General features: G+C 34.9%; 4 protein-coding genes across 4 annotated transcripts; 3 read left to right on the top strand and 1 right to left on the bottom strand.

The window, feature by feature from the left end:
- Positions 1–119: 119 nt before the first annotated feature.
- Positions 120–5214, top strand: LOAG_00915 (hypothetical protein; the record flags this gene model as incomplete). The annotated part of the gene is made up of 19 exons (XM_020445591.1): positions 120–190; positions 466–605; positions 693–811; positions 895–1092; positions 1282–1358; positions 1579–1687; positions 1798–1890; positions 2048–2143; positions 2294–2394; positions 2510–2627; positions 2703–2803; positions 3070–3180; positions 3538–3621; positions 3840–3912; positions 3977–4060; positions 4223–4323; positions 4723–4858; positions 4975–5109; positions 5188–5214. 19 exons carry the CDS (start codon positions 120–122, stop codon positions 5212–5214), a joined length of 1974 nt encoding a protein of 657 aa, XP_020303969.1.
- A 704-nt stretch (positions 5215–5918) lies between these two features.
- Positions 5919–10036, top strand: LOAG_00914 (hypothetical protein). The gene is made up of 11 exons (XM_020445590.1): positions 5919–6104; positions 6258–6414; positions 6527–6649; positions 6743–6921; positions 7124–7277; positions 7467–7634; positions 7955–8046; positions 8161–8246; positions 9071–9254; positions 9356–9455; positions 9625–10036. The coding sequence occupies exons 1-11, from the start codon at positions 6061–6063 to the stop codon at positions 9739–9741; spliced, it is 1404 nt and encodes a 467-aa protein (XP_020303968.1). The 5' UTR covers positions 5919–6060; the 3' UTR covers positions 9742–10036.
- A 1432-nt stretch (positions 10037–11468) lies between these two features.
- Positions 11469–18019, top strand: LOAG_00913 (hypothetical protein; the record flags this gene model as incomplete). The annotated part of the gene is made up of 22 exons (XM_020445589.1): positions 11469–11576; positions 11952–12111; positions 12398–12537; positions 12612–12685; positions 12837–12936; positions 13090–13206; positions 13481–13612; positions 13784–13912; positions 14003–14206; positions 14567–14723; positions 14822–14978; positions 15160–15259; positions 15329–15447; positions 15502–15576; positions 15722–15866; positions 16020–16082; positions 16429–16533; positions 16600–16766; positions 17057–17170; positions 17327–17430; positions 17700–17788; positions 17921–18019. The coding sequence occupies 22 exons, from the start codon at positions 11469–11471 to the stop codon at positions 18017–18019; spliced, it is 2658 nt and encodes an 885-aa protein (XP_020303967.1).
- Positions 18020–18890: 871 nt separating this feature from the next.
- LOAG_00912 (enolase) lies at positions 18891–21863 on the bottom strand (the record flags this gene model as incomplete). Its single annotated transcript, XM_003136452.2, has 10 exons — positions 18891–19207; positions 19431–19577; positions 19673–19846; positions 19950–20054; positions 20390–20569; positions 20697–20777; positions 20881–21068; positions 21351–21420; positions 21534–21688; positions 21779–21863. 10 exons carry the CDS (start codon positions 21861–21863, stop codon positions 19079–19081), a joined length of 1314 nt encoding a protein of 437 aa, XP_003136500.1. The 3' UTR covers positions 18891–19078.
- Positions 21864–21963: the final 100 nt, after the last annotated feature.

Here is a 21963-nt window from a genome sequence, read left to right as displayed (position 1 = left end):
ATTTTTTTTGAAAAGCATGCATGGAGAGGTTATAAGAAGGGAAGGTTTCATAGGTTTTGAATTTCGCAAAATAAAGGTATGAAATATTTATTAACAATCATGAAAATTTTTTTAGCTAAATGGAGAAAGCGATCTTTGCATTAAAATTTGAACAAATCAAAGCAGCATACAAAAAAATGAAAGAGGAGGGGTGAGGTGTTTTTTTAACGAAGAAAACTTGCTTTCCAATGTATGTGTATGCTACTTCACATGCATTGTCACAAAGCGGAACTTGCATTTCACTATTGGTATTTCTGAAACTCTCGGTAATATTTAGAAAAATCTTTTACTAATTTTGAAAGACGTATAGTTCTGCTTTACACTTACCGTTAAGAATATCTGATCAGTAATTTTAAATTTTATTGCAACATTAGACCGTAGATAGATGATTAGAAACAAAAAGAACGTATAACAAAGAAATTTCAGGAGTGCTGCTGAAGTGGTTAGATTAACAATCGAGAATGCCATACACCGGAAAGCATTTGAGATTGCACAGTGTGCGAATAGTGAGCAAGAAAATCTTCTGAGGCAGCTGCTAGCGGTTACATTCCAAGCTGCTAAAGAAGGTATCATTCTTTCGCGTTTTATTTTGACACTTTAAGGCTCCAGCCTGTACCCAAGATTTTTTAGGCCACAACTCTTTTAAATTGCAGATTTTTGTGCAAAAGGAACAACAGTTACTGTTGTACAAGATGTATTCGATGTCAGCTCGGTCAAACGTTGTGAAGAACTTTTTGTCATTGTTGAAGACAATCTACCACAATGGAAAATGGTGCACATTTCTCGTTTTTTGTCCTTCTTAAAAATTTTGACTAACCATGGTGTGTTTTATGTGTTGCATGATTCAATTTTCAGAGTATTTTTTACGAGCCTTGCAAAAATATGATATTACGGATGTGTAATGATTTGCTGAAGCGCCTTTCACGAACGGTGGATACGATATTTTGTGGCCGTATTCTAGTTTTATTAGCACATGCGTTACCGTTGTGTGAAAAATCTGGCTTAAATCTTGTTAGCCATTTTAATCTGGGCAATGTTACGAAATATGACATGGTAAATGTTGGGTCTTTAATTCCTTTATTAATATGTTTTCTTACATTTTACTGAATTAGTAACAGTGTTGTAGTGATGGATTTATCTCCAGAAACTAGTCACTTCCCTTGTCGAGTTATTTAACTGCTTTATGTTTCAAAATGTAGTGTTTTGGAAAAAAAAAAAACCATTGCTTATTTATATCTTAAGGCCGATTCGTGTCTTGGTGTGGACGCAAATTTAACGGAGGACAGCGACGTTATGGAAGTGGGCGAAATAAGTGAACGGTATTTGTTCTGCTCGCAGATTTGTAATTAATATTTTTGAATCTTTTCTTTTTGCAAAATTTCCGTTACTTGATAAAGGCACAATACTACTGCATCCTCATTCCACCAACAAGTTACATCAAAGATCAAGGAGTCATTGTATTTGTTATCTATTTTCCAGTCCATTAGTTCACTTTGTTTACGGGAATAATTTCCATATTTCTGTCATTCAATTTTTAAGGGAAATTCCAGTTGACTATACACTTTACGCGAAATTTTGGCAGTTGCAGTCTTTCTTCTCTTCGCCAGCAACATGTTTTGAAAAATCGAAGTGGCGAACTTTTCAGCAGGTGACGTATAACAGTTTATTTTGCATGATCCTCTTTTGTCCTGTAATGTTGAGAATCAGGTGACTTCTTGCAACAGCGTTCACAGCAACCAATCAATTATTCTTTCACAGAACACAACTGAGGTGCTCAACATATTTTCAAGTCATAAACTGGAAAACTGTATAGCCCTTGGAGAAGGCTCAAAAAGAGAACGTTTGAAGCAGGTTTCTTTTTATTTTGGTTTTTTTTTTTTAATTTTAAGTTTTTCCAGCATTTTTTCATTTTTAAACAAAATATTTCATGCTTAGATGTTTCATTTTGCTTCTCCAAGTTCATTTTGAATTTCTATCTTTCCTTTTTACCGAGAAATTCTTATTTTAGGAAAATTCAAATGATGAAATTCCTGTGATTCCATCGACCTCGAAAGCTGATGGAGATGAAGACAATTATTTCGCGAAGTATTTGACTAGTCAGAAGGTAAATCTCTAATTTCAACAATTCAGTGACAAGAGTAACGTTTTTAGAAATATTCATATTCGAAATTATAGAATTATAGTTACAAATTATAGGCACATTTTTTTTCTTATAGCTATAAATTATAGTTACATTTAAACCAAACTTTTTCAGCTTTTACAATTACAATTGAATGATTCTCAGTTTCGACGTTACTTCCTCGTGCAGTGCCTAATTCTATATCAGTATTTAATATCCGATATCAAATTCAAGGAGTAACCCGTTTCGATTTCGTTGAATTCCCAATTACTTTTTGAATCTGTTCTTGATGGATTTTAATCTTTCCATATTAAAAATGGAAAATTTTCATTCATCTTTTTGTTTTTCCAGCAGATCTTTTACTCTGAATGATGAACAGTTACGATTTATTATTGAGTCCACTGAGCGGTGCTTTCGATTACTACGTGAGACGCATCCAAAAGGACCGCATTTTGCTGATGCTATGAAAGTGTGTTTTCACTGATTCAAGATTTAGAATAATTGTGATAGATAAAGGGAAAATTACTACCTGAAGTATCTTTAGGTTATTCTTCATCGTGAAAAGGAATGGTCTGAATGGAAGAACAAAGGCTGTCTTGATTATACTCAGCTAGCAGATAAAGAAAAACCGAGTGTTTTCAAAAAGTGAGCTACTGTCGCTGTATTCAATTGACAATTTCAATTGTAGCTGTATTCAATTGAAAAATATATTGAAGTTTTATTGAAAGCATATTGCAAATGTTCAAAAAAGTTGTAATATATCAAATTTGCCCTTATAACAGAACGTTTTCCTCTAAAATCCAAACAAAAGGAAATGAAATGAACCAGTTCTTTCCATCCTCCTTATTTTCGAATTTATGAAATCTACAGGGTAAGGAAGTGATAAGATTTTTCACTGATATGTTTTGTAGGCGTCCTAGAAATAGATATGACCCCTCAAAACTTGATCTCGGCAATCCAGAGCTAACAAAGCTGTGGAATATTAATCCGGATATGTTATCAGCTTGTGAAGACTCGAGAAGGTAAAATTTGATTAGAATGCTTCCAGATTCGGTAGCGTTTTTTATTAGCATTTTTTAAAAGTAGTTTTAAAGGTAGCGTTTTTTAAAGCTATTCGGTAGCGTTTTTTCAGGGATGCAGTATTTCAGCTATTAGCGTCTGTATGTATTTGTATGGGAAGTAGAGCCTAGTCATAATTAATATATTTTCGTAGATTGAACTGATTTCAATCTGATTTCAATTGATTTCCTGACATCACTTCTGATTGTCAGGTATGCATACAAAAGCCTTTGGTATGACAAGGGTAGAAGTCGTATTTTTTCATAAGTGATGTTATGATTTTTCATAAGTGACCTGATGCAGAAGCTTGATTGTTTCAGAAATTTTATGCCGAAGTTAGCTACATTTCTTGAAAATCCTCTCATTGAACTTGATCCAGAACAGCTAGTTGAAGAGCAATACAGGTAATTTTTACTAGGGTATTGTATGTTCTTGGAGCTTTTGGTTTTGGATGTGTGTTGATGTTCAGTGACTGAATTCAGTAATGTTGAGATTGAAATCTTGTTAAGATTTCATTCTTTTTCATGATAAGCGAGAATTATGGTATTATATCAAACACATCGCCAACACGTATTTATTACTGCTATTGTAGATTGTAATTTCTGTTCAAAAATCCTTTCAGATCGGTGAACAATGAATCATTTCAGTGGAGGGCATCACGACTTCTGATGTCTCAGAGCACGTCGTATTTCCAAGTACGTTTTCTTAATTTTTCAAGTACGTTCCTGTGAAATGATTTTAATTTATTTGCTGTTATAGACACCATCAAAGAGGAATGAAGTAACAACAAATTTGGCACCGTTTTTGGAAGAAGTAATCAAGCACACTGCAACTAACTTCCCGGTCAGTTAGTTCCTCATAACGCACAAAAAATCTTATTAGGGAATTTGTGCGGTCTTCATCTGTGTAAAAATTAGAAATGTTATGTGGTGGTTTAGAAAATCCCATCATTTCAAACTTGTGTGACTGAAAAAACTAATATTTTACAACTCTTTGGCTTTTCAGGAGTTGAAAGATCGCATTCCAGGTTTTACAGATGATAAAAAAGGTCTCAAAGGAACTATGAATAATACTAGTAGCTGTGTTTTATCGCCTCATCACAATGGGTTCTTTTCTTTTCATTATTTGCTAAATTTTTTGCTGTTAGTGGTAGTTCATTTTTCTTCCCATTCTTTAACATAGAGATACAGAGTATAAACCCAAGCTAGGGGCTAATAGTCTGTGAACTGCTTACGCGGTATTATTATTCACTGGCGTAAATTATTATTTTTGGTTTGTCTCGAGAATTTTTTTAGAGCTATAAGTGATCCTTCATTTTCATCACTGGTAAGAGTTAGTTTTCAATTTTTTAGTGAAATTTCACTTCATCTTATTCATTAATGCAAGAAATCACTGTCTGGTAAAGTGTGATAGCTAGTGTTTACTGAAGCATCCTTAATGAAGACGTTACTGCTACAGGAATGACTGATTCTTCTACTATATTTCTAGTTTGCATGATCTTTCAGAAAAGAACATACTGAACCGTCTGCTGCTCTAACTGATTCACATATTGAACAGCTGGCACCGTTACTAGCAAACAATTGGTCAACGTTAGCAGATGTAATGAATGTCAACAAAGAAAGAAATGACGCAAAAGAAGAGGTACACGGTGATGTCTTGGTATTAGTTCGACGCGTTTATTGGCCATAATTTATATTTTTTTGACAAAATTCCATGAGACTTTTTAAATTTGTTCGGAACTGTTCTTTTTATTTCAGCCAATGAAAGTAGCACAAAGAATATTAACAGCCTGGAGGCAGAAAGAGGGAAAAGCGGCAACAGTTAAACGGATTAGTAGTGTTTTATTGATGGCTGAGTTATTCAGTGAACAAGTTGGACAAGTCTTTAGAGGGGTTGGCCTTCTGTTCATTAATGCTTCTGATTTTTTGTGAGATATTTTGAGTCTTGTATAAGGGTGTGCAGTGTTTCAGAATACACCAAAAAGGATTTCGGCATGAGGGCTGTACGTTACTCAGTATGATGTTATTCATAGATGCCGTTCTGATCTCGTAACTGAAATCTTTTGTTTTTGCCAAGTTATATTCTTCTCTCTCTCCTGCTGATTGAGAGAAGTCAGGAAGATGGAATTATGGCTTCAACTCTGAACTTTGTTTACTTACCTTTTGCAGATTCAGGATTGCGCTTCTACCAAGTAATATTTCTGTAAACGTTGATCATCAAATGATTATTGTTTTCTTGGTGGTCTAAATTTGCAGTGACATATTTCGAAAGGGATGATGTTATTAATAAAATGTAATTGAGGAGGATCGTCCATACAATTATTGTGTTCTTGTGTTTTCCATTCCTGTTGTTTTCGTTATCTTCTAATCGTGCCACTATGTTTGATTTTTTATATTATGTATGTGTCGTTGTATTTTGGTTCATGAAATGAATTGAAAAAAATTAGTTTTCGTTACTGACATGATAATAATCTTAACGTGTTCTGATACACTACATATTTTCGGCGTTTTTTGAGTTTTATGATAAAAATTTTACAAATTAATGGCGCAAATTTCTAGTGGAAGGTTTTGAACAGTGGGACATAGTATCTTTCTTTGCTACTGTTATGGTAGGAATTGGCATGATTGTGAGGTTTCTTGGTTTTATAACAATGTAACAGTTATTTTCACATTTCGTTCAGCTGGAAATTAAAAGTTGTAATGTTCTAATTTTATGCATTAGTGTTTGCTGATGAAAGATGTATGTGGAGTACTTCAAAATACAAAGGCGTTGAAACATTCGTTCCATAACTAACAGCTTATTTGTTCAAATTGTTAGGAAATGTTTGCAAGGTATTGGACCCGATGATGGAATTTTGTGATGAAGTTCGAACTTCACTCAACGTTGCGTAAGTATGCGCATAGCACTATGTTTTATATAGACTTTCTCGAAAAGTTACCCTACTATCTAGTGAAGTGGTTGAAAATTATTTTTATTTGGATTTATTCTTTTATTTTAAGGACTTCCTGGCTCTGTAAAAATGGGTTTTTACGTATTATAGGTTGGTTTCGGACTTCTTTTGCCCAAATGCAGGTGGTGTGGAAACGCATATTTATTTTCTAGCAAAATGTTTGTTGCAGTTGGGACATAAAGTGATTGTAATAACTCATGCATATGGCAAACGACGTGGCATTCGATACCTTTCGAATGGACTTAAAGTAACCAGTATTATATTTTTGCTAATATATTGCTAGTGTATTTCATTTATATATTGGACTAATATACCGGATTCAGTATGTCCGTAAACTGTGGATTTGTTACTGTTTTTAGGTCTACTACCTACCGTTCATTGTTATGTACAATGGCAGTTGTCTCCCCTCAATCGTTGGTTCATTGTACTGGTTTCGAAGAATATATTTAGAAGAACATATACAGATAGTGCACGGTCATTCTGTAAGTAAAAATAATTCGTATTTCTAAATGTATGGATTTTATTAGAATTTCGAAATTACTTTAATTTAAGCATCACACGTATTCCCTTTACAGACTTTTTCAACAATGGCACACGAAGCGATGATTCATGCCTGGTGCTTGGGTTTACGCACAACGTTCACTGACCATTCTCTTTTCGGCTTCGCTGACGCATCCGCGATTCTCATGAACAAATTGGTATTGCAGTATTCACTTGTCAACGTGAATAGAGTGATTTGTGTCTCTTATACTAGGTGGGATTTTCACCATAGTCATTCAAGTTTTACAATTTTTATCTGAGCAACAATTTTCTCACGATCTACAAAACATTCAGTGTAGTATTCGTTATATTATTGCATATTTCGAGGCAAGCCATCATGTGTTGTATATTTCCACCACTAGCTTTAGCATGTATCTTCGTCCAGTGGAATATTGACATATTTGTTGTTATTGAAGCAAAGAAAATACGGTGTTGCGAAGTGGTGTTCTTGCAAGTAAAGTTGCAGTCATCCCCAATGCTATTGATACAGACCTTTTTGTGCCTGATCCATTTTTGTTTCGGAGCAGTCCAACAACAGTTATCGTTCTTTCCAGACTCGTATATCGTAAAGTAAATTCATTTTTGTAAATTAACTAATACATGTGTAAAAATATTGGATACCGATCACAGGACTAACTGTCTTTGGGTATCAATTTCTTTTCGTTTTCGTCTTCCAGAACAAGTAATATTTTTTTAATTTGAAAAGTTGGAATTACCTTTTGATTTTGGCATTTCTTAATTTGAAATTTTGAATTGCAGGGAGCTGATATCTTAATAAGAATTATACCTCGTGTTTGTTCACTTCATAATTCGGTACGATTTATTATTGGAGGTGATGGACCAAAACGGATTGACGTAGAAGAAATGCGCGAAAAGTACTGCCTGCAAGACCGAGTAATCATGCTAGGCACACTTCCTCACGATCAGGTTTTTGTGAATTGAGCTATTTTATTTCATCACAATTCAAGGAAATTTAGCTAGGGTTTCTTTTTGCTTCGTCTAACAAATTAGAGCACAACGGAAATTCCACCTTAGTGAAATTGGATTTGCTTACGGCATTAATCTTGCGATTAAATCGCCCCCATATGCAAATCGCATAGTGGATTTGCTTACGGCATTAATCTTGCGATTAAATCGCCCCCATATGCAAATCGCATAGCATATGCAAATCGCAAATCGCATAACGATTCTGCAGTAAAGTTAAATATTGCAATGCTTACTTTTCATTACATTTGAAATGATTGCAGGTGCGCGACGTTCTTGTACAAGGGCAAATATTTTTGAACACTTCACTTACAGAAGCCTTCTGCATGAGCATTGTTGAAGCTGCTTCTTGTGGGTGAAGAATTTTTTCTTGCTGTTACTCTTGTGTTATTTTATTTTGTCGTCCTTTTTCTGTATCCCTTACCATTTCTTTGTCTCTTCCTTCATAGTTTATGTTTTTAGTTTTCAGCCTCCATGTGGTTTCTACACGGGTTGGTGGAATTCCGGAAGTTCTGCCGGATAAATTTATTGTGCTAGTGGAACCAGAACCGGATAGTAAGTTGTTGAATTACTAACAAAAGTATTATTTCAGTAGTATTTCCATTCATGCCATGTCGGAAAAGCTAATGTGTTAACTTCTTTTATTAGCGATATAGGTTTATCTGACAAATTTAAGTCAAAACTTTTAATCATTAGAGCTTATATAATCATCTTATATAACTTTTAATTAATTAAAGCTTATGTATCAAAAATATAAAGTACGCAGTAAATTGGTAAGGAGTGATAAATGAATTATACAATAAGCAATATGGTCAACTAAGAAATTCCTTATCGTTTCCTTCGATAATAGTTGATAGTCGGTTTGTGATAGGTTGAGATATAAGAATTCGTTCTTCGTTGAGCTAGGAATACACTGCAGAGAAAATATCTATCTATGGGAAGAAAAGAATGTTGTAGCTAGCTGTTCATTGTTGGTGGATAGACGAAGAGGATTTTGTAGTCTCTTTGATTGTAAAAACTGACTGTGTAGGATCTTTCCCATATATATATACACCTAGGATTAGATGAAGAGCTTTAGTAAGCTCCATCGGGGAAATCGTGAAGGTATGACTGCCCTTTGAATGCAGTTCATTGTACGATCACGAATAGTATTGAGATGTCTTTGTGACATTCTCTCCATTGTTAACATATCTTCTTCATTGCCTTAATTTTACTTACGGATTTCATCATCTTGTCTGGTAGATATTGTAGAAATTTTATTTGAACGTAACGTTAATTTCGATAATCCGACACATGCAGGAGTTTCATGAACGTTGCAATTTCTTTGCACCTGGTTTAAAAAGCGTGAATAATTCAGTATTTTTTTTTTTCAAATGTAGATTTGAGTGACGCTTTGCTGAAAGTGATTCGATTGCGAGAAACTGGACAGTTGATCGCACCAGAAGAAAAACATGACGTGATCTGTCGCATGTATCGTTGGCCTGACATTGCGAAACGAACAGAAAAAGTTTATCTTTCTGCACTACAGTGCCCACAACTCTCTTGGTTTGAGGGACTTTTAAGGTAGGTATTCATAGCGGTTGCAATTCAGCAATAAGTGAACTGAATTCTTTCGCATTAACAATGGAATTTAAGATTATAGCATAAAGAAGTCTAAATTTCAGTTACTGTGCATGTGGAATTGGACTCGGTATATTATATGTTTGGGCAGCTCTATTAAATATGATCTTCATCACAATTCTGAGCTACTTTGACCCAGTTCTGGTAACTTTTTTTGAAACCACAATAATTTTCGGTTTCTTGAATATCAGTTTCTTAGATCGAATATCTCGGAAAGAACAATTGCAAATTTGGATTATTCAGTCACATTTTAAGGAAAGGCATAAAGCTTTTGAGAGAATTTTCAAATTTTTTCCTTCATACATATTTTCAGCCTACAAATAATCGCAGTGCAGAAAGCAGACCTCCTCATTCATCAATGAATAATCTTCACACTAAACGTCTACATGGCTCACATTCTTCTACAAACAATATTCGAAATAGGCATTAATCAGAAACACTTCTTAATACCCTGCATTTATCATTTGACCAACTTTTATTTATTTTTATTTTGTAAGTCTTTTGGTTTTGCCACTGTAATAATGCTTCATAAACTATTTGTAGATTTTTGTACTGACTTCGTTTTACGAATATGCAAGGCTGAGAATGCTCATAAAGTTTGTTTTCAAACCACTTCGCGAAAAAAAGAAAATTTAAGAACTTCACAACATTGTTCGGACGATATTTCATAGTGTTTTAGCTTGAAAAAATCTGTTAGTTTCGGTGCCACCGCTACTGTATGATGAAATATGTTAGATACGGCATGCTGTCATCATTCGCTTAACATTGGTTACGTAAGATCACTTATTGTAAAGTTAACAGTGGTGACAACTATATAGATGAAGGAGTTCCTAGCGAAATCCCACATTACATTATCCTAACTGATTGTTATGTTTTGACTTCTGAGAATTTTAGCAATTCTGATGAGTTTAAGAGTAAGCATGAAAATTAATGGTTCATATTACAGTGGATTGTATATGGGTGTTAGATGGGAAATATTACATTTGCAATATTATTAATGGATATAACAGAACGTTAGGAATAAATTCGTTCCAAGGAAGCTTTAAAAAACTTAATTATCTTCTCATTCGATTATTTTCCAATAAACTCGTTCTCCGTTGACTTGTTACCCCGTTACTCCGCATGTTGGATGGCTGAAGTGCTAATACTGATGCATAGTTTTGTCTCTGATTATAATGTTTTCTTCACTACGTAGCTGATCCTTGCAAATGTTTTGGACTTTTGACACATGCAAGAAGGCTCAGCTCATTTTCAGCTGTTACCACTATCTTTATCAACTGCTAAATGTGTTGTTGGATTTTGAAATTATCTTAGAAATTCATTTTTAATTCATTCGAATATCACTAAAGCCATTTTATTGCACATTTTTGAAAGGTCAAAAGAATAGCCTCTCACTGGGATGCAGTAAATGAAATGATTCTTCGTTGATTGTCTAATGCATCAAATGAAAAGATGCATCCTATAAATCAATTTCGGTGTTTCATTAGCGAAGGTGGGCAGTGTTTCTCGCTTACCAATGATGAATGGATGTTACAGTGAGCTAATGATTGTCATGATAAATTAACTATACATCTGAAAAATGAGCTGATTCATATTCCTGTTGTATATTTGGAAACGAGCTTTCTTAAAGTAACGATTTCCCTCAAGCTGTTTAATAAGTCAATTAATTTCAGAATTTCTTTACCAATTAAAAAAAGCAACCATAACATTTGGCCAAGTTGCCGACTTAAAATATTGAACATAGTTATGTTTGTATGTTTATACGCTCACATTTAAATTAGATTTAGGCTAAACTTTCGTAACTTCACGAACAGTTCCAACTAATAGAGATGTAAAAGAGCAAGTGTTGCGGACAAAGTGCCACCGTAATGTTAGTCATTAAATTGGCAGTGTATATCGTGAGGATGGTACTGATAACCTTTGCCTTGCGATTTTAAAGATTCAGGAACTGCTAAAATTAGTCATTGTTCATTTTTTAAGTCTCGCATTATTGCCAAATCAGACTTAAATGTGAGCGTTTCTATTGCTTTTTAACGTGCTCCTGTAACATGATATGTGTCCTGATCGTATACCGATTTCCATTATACGCATTTGCATATAAGTGACAACATGAATTCTTCAGGATTTCAGGAGAACGACTAGAAGTGGTCGGCACAAATGAGTGATGCCCTAAGGGCGTCTATTGCTGCAGCCGTTACTGCTGCTCGTCAATTCCAGAGTAACAATAACGAAAGTAATGCCTCTTCGTTGGATTCTCATCTGGGGGTGAATATTTTTTCTTAAAATCTTATCATAACCGACAAATTCAGTTTGGGAAAAAATTCTATATTTGATGGTTCAAATCGATATTTTCACTTATCACTCTTAAGTAATTTACTTACGAATTTTGTATGGATATTTTCGGGAAAATCGTTAATTATTTTTACCTCTCCAAGTAAAAAGTGATAAGTATTATATTAAAGTAACAATTGTTGCACTAAATTAAAAAGTCGTTAAAGACAGAGTTTTCAGCCTTATTTGTTGTTAGCTCTATAGTTATGCATTCATTTCCGCATATTCATCTTTCTGGTGTTCAAATCTTTAAAAGGTAAGATCATTTGTCTTCGCTACGTTTTTATTACTTGAGCGGAATGGTTTCAGAAATTGATCCAATTAACGAATATTTTGGATTCAGCAGCCAGATTAAGTATACATGATCGTCAGTTATGCGAGCTGCTTCGTCACTGTTCGGTGTTATTGAATGATGCTTCCACATCGGCAATTACTCGTTCCCATTTGCATCTTCTTCTTTTTAATTTAGGTTATTCGTGTTTTGATTTTTTTGTTTTTGAATTCATAGAGATTTTACTGCTTTCATTTGCTTGATATAACATTTATTTTTGTTTGATGAAGAATGCTGTGGTTTAGTACTAGGATTTATCTCATATTTGATTGCATATGTACACTTTAGGTCAGTCAGAGTATTGGTGTCTAAATTACTGAGGAGAGGAACCACCGTTAGAGAAGTGTAACCTTAAGAAAGCCAAGTTGGTTGTTGGCATTATGAGGATCACTTTTACATGTGGCATTCAAAAAATGCGTTTTAGCTTTTCACAATATCTCGGTCAGAAGGTACCTAGCAGGAGATAATTTACAAATTTGTGGATCAGTTTTTGAATGCCTGAAGCTATCACTGCGAGACCAACTTGGTCCACAGAACCTTATAGACGTATTGCGATTACTTCAGGTATGTTACATTTCTATTGGTAAGATCAATAATATATCTTCGATTTTGTTTCTAACAATGTTTTGTTTGTTTAGGTACTCACCTATGAACAAAATGTAGTGCTTGGAATATGGACGAATGATCTTATTTCATTTCTTTTAAGCGAAGTGTTAGTTTTAGCTGTGTATACATTGTCGCTATGCGAATACTCAATTTTTGACTTGTTTACTGTTTAACGCACCTCTCTTATTCATTTACCAAAGATCTTCACAACTGAAGTGTAATTTCAAATACTGTTCATTTAACTAGGTTTACTGTAGGACTTGTGATGATGAACCGGACTGGCTTCCTTATTGTATAGCCATACTATGTAATCTTGCTACTCGATCAAAATCAGCTTGTTTAAGAATACGCAAATCGGTGAGTTCATTTTCCGGTTTTGCCACAGAATAATTTAAAATTCTGCATTTTTACTAAAGAGTATGATGCCTGGATTTTACCGTTTACATCTTTCTAGATTATAATGAAGTAATGACATTATTTTAATTACTCTGATATGAAAAGCACTTACAGTCATCCTATAAGGCCTTCACCCACAAATTGCTGAAATTGTTAGCTCATGACTCGCGAACTGTGGTTATTTCATCTCTTGTACTTGTCGGTTTTTTGGAAGAAAAACTTCGTGACACGGTAACTTTGTTAAGCAATTTTTAAGACATTAAATCGAGTATTGTGCATAATTTTTGTTAGTACATAACAAAAAGTCTTATTATCTTTTGCCTTCGTTGATATTTAGAGAAAAGCTTCATGATATCACTTAATATGTGCTTATTTTACTTGTTAAGTTTCAACACTTTTTTGAAGTTGAAAAAATGGTTCGTAACAGAAAGAGCAGAATACAGTACTTGGCGTGAATTTAAATAGAAAGTCCAGCAAAGGAAAAATCAAGAAAAAATTACTTCAGATATTTTGTTCTCGAAATATACCTCAAACATTCCGCTGTGTTTTCAACGTCTTAATTCTGGGAGACCATCTGATGACGCGGCACATCGCTATTGATTTACTGAAGCGATTAATCATCAACGACTCTTCTGGTGTATGTTTTTAAAGTTCTAGTTATTGATTAAAGTAATTTTCACTTTTCCAGCATTATATTTAAACATTCCTCCGTTTCCGTCCATGGGAAAAATGTTTGGACAGAAATGTTTGTATGTAAAAATGTTTGTATAATTATTCTAAATTTGTGCTGCTACTTCATCTGTTACAGGTATCATCATTCCCAACAGTTACATCTGCAGGCAAAGACCTTGCTTCCTATTCATATTTCGAAAATACGATTCAACTTGTTGCAGGGCTTTTTGTTCAAATTGATCCTTGCACTGAAGAATCACTCAAAGTAAGTTAATCCATCAGTAGTTTAAAATTGCTCACATTCTTGTGTCTTTTATAGAATTTTTGAGAATGTAGTTTGTGAAAGTGTTTGTAGGTATACGATTTATTTTTGTCATTTTGTTCGATAGTACAATTACGATCAGCAACTACTCGAGCTGTTTTGCGTTGCTCATCATGCAAAGAAAGATTAACAACGCCAGTTCTAGCTATTTACAACGCATCTATTTTGTCCTTCAGTGAAGCCATTCAGCCCGATATCCCCTTGAAGGCTATGCGTCTTCTCATTTATCTGCTGCAGGTACAAAAAAAAATATTGAAACCTTACGCATTTTGATATTTTCTATTTTGAAATTAACCAGTCATGTCAACAAAACCTTAATGGAGACGACTGAATGAAACGTTAGGCTTTATTATTTAAGGCTTATATGCTTTAGTTTCCCCAAGTACTTAAAGGTTTCTCCCGTACTCTTGTCGGTGGATGGAGTATTGATACTGGATTCATTTATAAAAAATAGAACTCATATAAATTAAATAAAACAAATAAGTTCAGAAATTGGCGTTTTTGATTTACATCCTATATGATTTTCATATTATTGAGGTTGATCGTGATATTCCTACCTATTTATATCCGATAATCTTAAAAAAAATTTTTACGCAGGAACTGGTCGAAAACGACGGCCATGTACAGGATGTTTTGCCCGCTGAACATATTTTACGGCTTATTGAAAATACCACAAAAACAGCGATTGAAACAGTCAGCAACATTGTGAAATTTCAGTGTCAAAGAATAACTGAGGGGTTACATCTCGCCGAAAGTAGTTACTTACGATTTGCTTACTGTACCATAAAGAAAATGTATTTTATTTAGATGTTGTGGACAATTTTGTTTCAGTCTTTTTTTTTTTTTTGTTAGCGGTTTTAAATGATGATGAAATAAGAATTCCTTTACTGGAAGTTGTCACTGCCCCGCTTTGTTCTCACATCATCGAATCACAAATGATCTCAAATACTGTTGTTACCTGTGTAGGACAATCTGCAATGCAGTATGGTGGATCTTTACCGGAATGGTGGTGAGTTTTCTGTTTTCGTCCTACTTTTTTTCGGATCAGTTCTATTCACTTATTAACAAAATGTCGTAATATCTTTGTCCTGTCGTAATATCTTTGAAGAATAGTATTTTTTTTTTTAATGTATGTTTGTCTAATGGTTCCTTTATGTTCTCCATTATTTCAATGTATAATTGTGTTACAGTATCGATAGCGTAGCAGTCGTTTTGAAACTGCTGAGAGTTCTGGCCGTACTAAAGGATTATTCAAAGTCGCACGAAGATTTGTATTGGAAAATACTAAAGGTCATCAACTGGTTAATTTGACAGTTGAGTACTTTGTTTTGGGGTATATGTTTATCGTCTGTTTTTCAGGATAACCGCCTAGTGCCATTCATTGCATATGCAGTCGCTGATGGTGGTATCGACCTGACACATGAAGCTTTACTTCTTTTCACACACTGTGTACAAAGTTACACTTTTCCCACGAAATGGTATACTTTCAATATTGGTTTTATGCTCAATTCATCTTAATTAATTATTTTGAGGTTGGGAGATTTGATAGCAAGCTGTCGTAGAGAAAAGGCTATGACAACTAATATAGCAAGGAACTGCTTATCCTGGTAAGCTTTTTTATTTCTTCCTTCGACATTTACTTCTTTTAAGTGATTAATAATCGTCATTAGTGTTAGATTACTTTGGATAAATAGGAAATCATTGCAAATATATTTGTTGCTCATCTTTACATGCTCCTTTACATCGTTCTAGCGGCTCCTCCGAAATTAGTTTAAATGGTGATGCTGATGGTTTCTCAACGGATGGTAAGAAAATACCCAGTGATTGTTTGGCAAATAAAAGTGAAACTACAAAACAAGTCACCGATCTATCAGATAAATTACGGCGAAGGAATGACGTTAGTTTGAAATCGCTTATTTCCTTAGCTTTGCAATATTCTAAACAGTTTGTGTGAAGCAATGCAGTGCGCGGTATGATCCTGAATATCCATAATATTCGTTTCCTTCTATGCCATTATATAAGTAAGCCCGACAATGAACCGAGTTTCCAGCTCAAAGATTCTCGAGTGTCGCAGTTATTAAGTATGTATGAAACGGAAGTACAAGCTTTGAAGGTACGTTTAAATTTCTTGGATCTCAACTGGTTCAGCCGTTTATTCGGATAAAACTCATAATCCACTCTCCTCTATCCTTTAGTTTATATTCTATTCTAATCAAGGTGCTATTTCAATTTTGAACTTGATTCAACCTGAAATCATATGCAGTGCTCAATTTTCTTGTTTATAAAACTTAAATTTCCAAGGGTCCCAGTCATGACAACTGCAGTATGCATTCTGGAAAATGGATTTTAATACCTGAACAGAAAAAACCGATGAAGCTTCCCAATAGATTGTTTTTGTTAATTCGAATCGTTGCTTTTTTTTTCGCTTGTTGCTACGCTAAGCGCACTATATATTTTAGATTCGAGAAAGGGAATTAGAGGAAATGGTAGCGAAGATGGAAGATTTACTGCGTCGTAATGAACACCTTCAAAATTTGCGTGACAAGGAAGACAGTGATAATGAGGTGAACGGTTTAGGCTTTGTTTAATTTCCGAAAAGAACTTGACTTCCAATTTCATAGTTCTTACAGATGATAAATCTTCAAAAATCGGTTGCTGACTGCGAAAAAAAGATCGCAGATTTGAACGCGCTCCTAACTTCTCTCTACTCAGAAAAGAAAGAAACGGAAGAAATGTGTGAGGCTTATAAAAAAATGGTGGAGGATAAAAAGATAGAAGTAGCTATGCTCAGTGATCAGTAAGCTCATTTAAAGTTTAAGTAGATCGCACAACGTTTTCATATTCGCAATATCCAGGACTTAAAAATTCTGAAGTCAATGTAGCAATTAACACTTTTCGATTTTATGACATTTTAAATTTGTTTCGTAAATGCGAACTTTCGTCGAATTCATAAGAATCAAAGATGGAACTCAAAGTGATAGATCGAAAACCGTTTTGTTTTGTTGGTTTTCAATCTGTCACTTTCATCTATGATTCATATGATGTTCGCTGGTCTCTTAATTTGTCATAATTTTTTTCTATTTTCAGACTTGAAAAAATGATGCAAGAAAAAAATATTTTACAAGAAGAAAATAGAAGTGAAAGAGAGCTTGCTACACTAACGAAGAGTCGTTACGACGAACTGAGGAAAAAATTTGCCCAGTTAGCTGTATTTGATGCAAATTTAATGCTTACTAAGACTGGCGAATTTTTGTCGACATTTGAATCGAATCAAATTTTTAAAGGAATTAAAAAAGAAGAAGAAATAAAACAATATACGGTACTCTGTTGAATTTTATAAAGCTGTTATATTTCCAGTGCATCAGATGCGTTGATTGATAAGGACAAAGAATGTATTCAACTTGCCGATGAATTTAAAGTCTTGGAGCTAAATCTGATAGCTAAAAAAGCCGAAAATTGCGGTTCATATTTTTCACTTCAGAAAATGTAGATTACACATATTGTAGAAATTCGGGCAACGAATGACAGCAGTATTCACATTTAGATTTTAGATGTACTTTGGTTCTTTCTTTTAGCTGATTCGTTAGAGTTCTTTGTAAAGATATGCCCTGGAGAAGTTCCGTGCTTTGCTTGTAAGTACTGTTGTAAGTATCGATTTCATTAATTCATTAATTTCATTCATTATAAACAGTCTGATTCAGACTTAAAACTTAGTACACTTGCTTTGCAGAGATGGCTGAAAATTTGAAGTATGCACAGAGAAAATTGGAGGAAATAACGAATGCTAAAGACTCTGAAGTGGGACGTTTGCAAAATCTGGTAATCACCTTAAAATCTTGTCTCCTACTTATCCTTTTGCTATTTCACACCACTTGAATCTACGTTCTGATCCCAAGATAAAGAATTTTCCGTCCCACATATGCAAGTGTTTATTTCCTTTGTGCGTTTTAGCTGGATGAGAAAGGTGAAGAAATTGGACGTCTCAACAAGGAGTTACAAAAGGTTTTGAAGTTCAAAGACCAGATGATGCAGATGATGAATGAGATTTAAATTGCAAAACTTTAATGCTGGTTTTCATGTTCACACAACGTAGAGGCACAGAATTTTCAACTTTTTTTACATTAGTTCCTTCCCCAATTTTCTATGGGTATTGATATTTTCGTTGTTTTGGTTTGCTCTAGCTCAGGAAATGTGTATTTCAGTGGTGTGACAGAGTGACGCACTTTTAATCACCTTTTAGTAGAGCATTTAAAAGCATTTAAATAGGTCATTGAGAAACACACACAACACACATACACGTACACACACACAATGCGACCATGACTAAGCGTTTTGCAACCTGAAATGCAGCACTTTCGTGCTGACTCAGTGGCGAAGCAAGAAGTGAAATAAATCCAGTGAGTTAGCTTGATTCAATGATTAAAGAAATTCAAGAGAAAACATTTTGAAACAAAATCGATTTTGTAACAACAGCTTAGCTTTAAAATATCCATTTCACTATTATTTTTCATTCACCATTGTAAAGTTATTTTAATGTTTTCAGTTTTACATTTAAATTTCTTTGTAGCAGGTAGTTTTTCAGATGTAAATTGATTGGGATGTATAGTTCGCTGGCTTCTTGTATAATGCAAAGTGCATTTTCTATAAAATGTGCCTATTTAGCGATCAAATTTCATTATGTACCGGATTTTAATTCCGGGAGTTCCATGATGAGGTGCTTTTTTATATAAATGTGGAAAGTTTGAAAAAAATTGTGCAGAACAGATTTTTGACTAGGGATTTTCGCTTTATGGCAACAGACCGCTTTATTGAGGTGTTGGAGATTTGTAACGATTTCTCAACCAAATAATTGTCGAGGCCTTACGTGGAATGAATTAAGGAGTATTAATTGGAGAATGTTCTCGAAAAAGAAAGTAAAGTTAATGAATGTTATTGCGATTAGGTTTATTTGAGATATGAACATTCGGTAAGGGCTACCGAGATTCATAGGTAATACAATTAATAGGTGACGTGAGTGCTCAGAACATTAGCCTAGGTCCATAATATTTAATTCATCCGTCAATTGAGCTGGAGGTAATACGCAGCATTCAATCTTTTTCATTGCCTGGTTCATGCTGCTTGCGGATTTCGAAATTTTGTCCCTGCATAAACGGCTGATTTGCCAAGCTCCTCCTCAATGCGGAGTATTTGATTGTATTTCGCTAGACGTTCAGAGCGGCATGGTGCTCCAGCTTTTATCTGCAGTCTTCATATTTATTTCTGCAACTCTTGCTTACAAAATATGAGAAAAAACTTGAGGATATGCAACATATGCTTCTTTGGGAAGGCTGAATCATATTTGTAATCGACACGCAGTTGCGCCATAACCTATTTTTAAGTTTAATACTTTTTGTTTTTCAACTAAATGATTATGAAGGCCATACCTAGAAGATAATGCAAAAAATAAAAAAGGCATAGGAACCTGTCCCGTGGCAAGGCCAACAACGAGATCAGCAATGAATGTGTCCTCAGTTTCACCTGATCGATGCGAAACCATCACGCCCCAACCGTTCTTACGTGCTAAATTTGCTGCTTCAATAGACTCGGTTACAGTTCCAATTTGATTCACCTGAATTTTACAGGGAAAAAAATATAAAGTTGCGGTGAGGACCATGTTTTGCTTGAGGGTTTTTCTGAAATAAATTTTTGAGACAAAATGCAAACCTTCAACAATAAGCAATTGCAAGCTTTGTTCCTCACAGCCATCTCAATTCGTTTGGGATTGGTCACAGTCAGGTCATCACCAACAATCTGAATGTCAACAGAAGACAGTCCTTTCGTCCAGCTATTCCAGTCATCTTGTTCGAACCAGTCTTCGATTGACACAATTGGATAATCCTCAATTTGAAGATTGCAAAGTTTAAGTTCATTTCGGCAAAGACTTCCTTATGCCCCACAATTGAATATGCAAGGAAAAAAAACATAAAAAAGGGAAGTGAACCTTGATAAATGATTTGTACAACCCTAACATTTCTTCACCAGTTTTCCATTTGCTTTGGTCCGATTTCGGATTTTTAAAGTCCAAGTCGTACTTTTTAGCCGAGTCCTACAATTTCATTACGATAAAGGTCTTGATAAAAATACACCTGTGCCCGCGATATATTCTCCTTCATTAGCGTTGTCGGAACCGTACAACATAGCTGAATGTGCTAAATTCGATTTTTCGGCGTGCATTCTAGAGTGTGAGCTTTTTCCACTTCCTGATCAGATGAAATAGAAAGGGAAAAAGATGGAATATAGTCTGTCCATTAACAGATAAGAGTCTATCCATTTCATAAATGAAGCAGACTCATATCTACTACCTTTTTGAATGTGCTAAATTCCCTTTTGATTTTTTCTGGTTTTTTCATTATAGTTTTGATAAGTGACATATACGCGCACCTTGTAATACTCTGAAGCTGCGCAATCCATCGCGATAACAACTTTTCCTTCATATCCCGCAGCAGCAATTGCTGATTTCAGCAAATCGAGACCTTCCTTGTTGTCTTGAATGTTTGGAGCGAACCCACCTTCGTCACCCACTGCAGTAGCATCCAAGCCGTATCGCTTTTTGATTTCTGCCTGTTTCATTTATCATCAATGTCGACAAAAAAGCCGATTTGTTCATACCAGATAGAAAGAAGGAGTAATTAAACAAAAGTAACCAAACAAAAAACAGGTTAGCGAGGAAGTAAAAGAAGAAGGACACCTTCAGGTGATGATAAACTTCGGAGCCCATGCGCATTGCTTCAGCGAAGGAGGATGCTCCAACGGGCATAATCATGAATTCCTGGCATTGAAGATGTATTACGGTGATGGAAATGATCTTTGTTTTCTTGACGTTTCAATAACTGCATATTTAGCAATCAGCCTCAATAAACAACAAGCCTAACCTGCATAGCAAGTTTATTGCCGGCATGTGAGCCACCGTTGATAACATTCATCGCAGGTACCGGTAGAACAACTTCCTTCATACCTGCTAGTTCAGCAATATATTTGTATAGCGGCATACACTTATGAGCAGCACCAGCCTTGCATGCTGCTAGCGAAACACCCAAAAGTGCATTAGCTCCAAATTTTGCTAAAATAATTTTCTATTCCCACCTTATCAAAAAATTTGCACTAATTTGCAACTTCAGTTTAATCCTTCGATGCTAATGAAATGCCAAAAGCAGAGAGTCTGTGTGCTTGAAATTTTGATTTACTATTTTGATTTTGCTTGAAATTTTGCTCCATCACGGATGATCAACCTTCTCTTGGTGTCAGTCCATCTCAAAGATGACCTTCATGTCCAATAGATTTCGACAAAACGCAATTTGTTTATTCACGAATTTTTCTTTGCTGAAAAGATAGAATTGCTTACATTTGTTCTCGGTTCCATCAAGTTGGAGAAGGAATTGGTCGATTTCCTTTTGCTGGGTCGGATCCATTTTCTTCAAATTGTTAATATTATGTAATCGAAACCATTCCGTTTTTAAGCAACTTGCCCATTCTGTTTTTAAGCAACTTGCAACAAGAACAATCAGGTGAAGTGGACTTAATTTACTTTAGAAATCAGTACTGGCGCGATTTGCTCATTGATATTTTTGACCGCTTTTAGGACTCCTTTTCCATGATGAACACCCTTATCCTTATCACGAAGTTCGAGTGCCTCATGCACACCTGTTGATGCACCACTTGGCACCGCTGCTCGAAACATACCTAGAAGTTGACGGGAATCGTTCACGAATATAACAGAAATTAATAAAATAGTCAAGATGACCAGCTGAGATGGACGAGAAGCTGGCTAACCTTTCTCTGTAGCAAGATCAACTTCTACAGTTGGATTGCCCCGAGAATCGTAGATGTAACGGGCATGAATGGCAGTGATTGGCATTATTAATCGTAACTGACACAAGTTTCTGCAAAAACCNCCATACAATCACCATAGGACAGTGAATTAACAAGCTAAAGATGCTGGAAGAAACGACGTTGGT

Source organism: Loa loa (genome assembly GCF_000183805.2).
Source record: "Loa loa unplaced genomic scaffold supercont3.9, whole genome shotgun sequence".
Taxonomy (NCBI): domain Eukaryota; kingdom Metazoa; phylum Nematoda; class Chromadorea; order Rhabditida; family Onchocercidae; genus Loa; species Loa loa.
This window is presented reverse-complemented; position numbering and strand designations above follow the sequence as displayed.

What these genes read in the sequence shown, in the direction of transcription:
- LOAG_00914 (XM_020445590.1), top strand. Translation starts at nt 6,061, where the DNA reads ATGATGGAATTTTGTGATGAAGTTCGAACTTCACTCAACGTTGC. An exon ending in ACCTTTCGAATGGACTTAAA is followed by an intron (nt 6,415 to 6,526) that starts GTAACCAGTATT and finishes TACTGTTTTTAG; the next exon opens with GTCTACTACCTACCGTTCAT. An exon ending in AGTGGAACCAGAACCGGATA is followed by an intron (nt 8,247 to 9,070) that starts GTAAGTTGTTGA and finishes TTTCAAATGTAG; the next exon opens with ATTTGAGTGACGCTTTGCTG.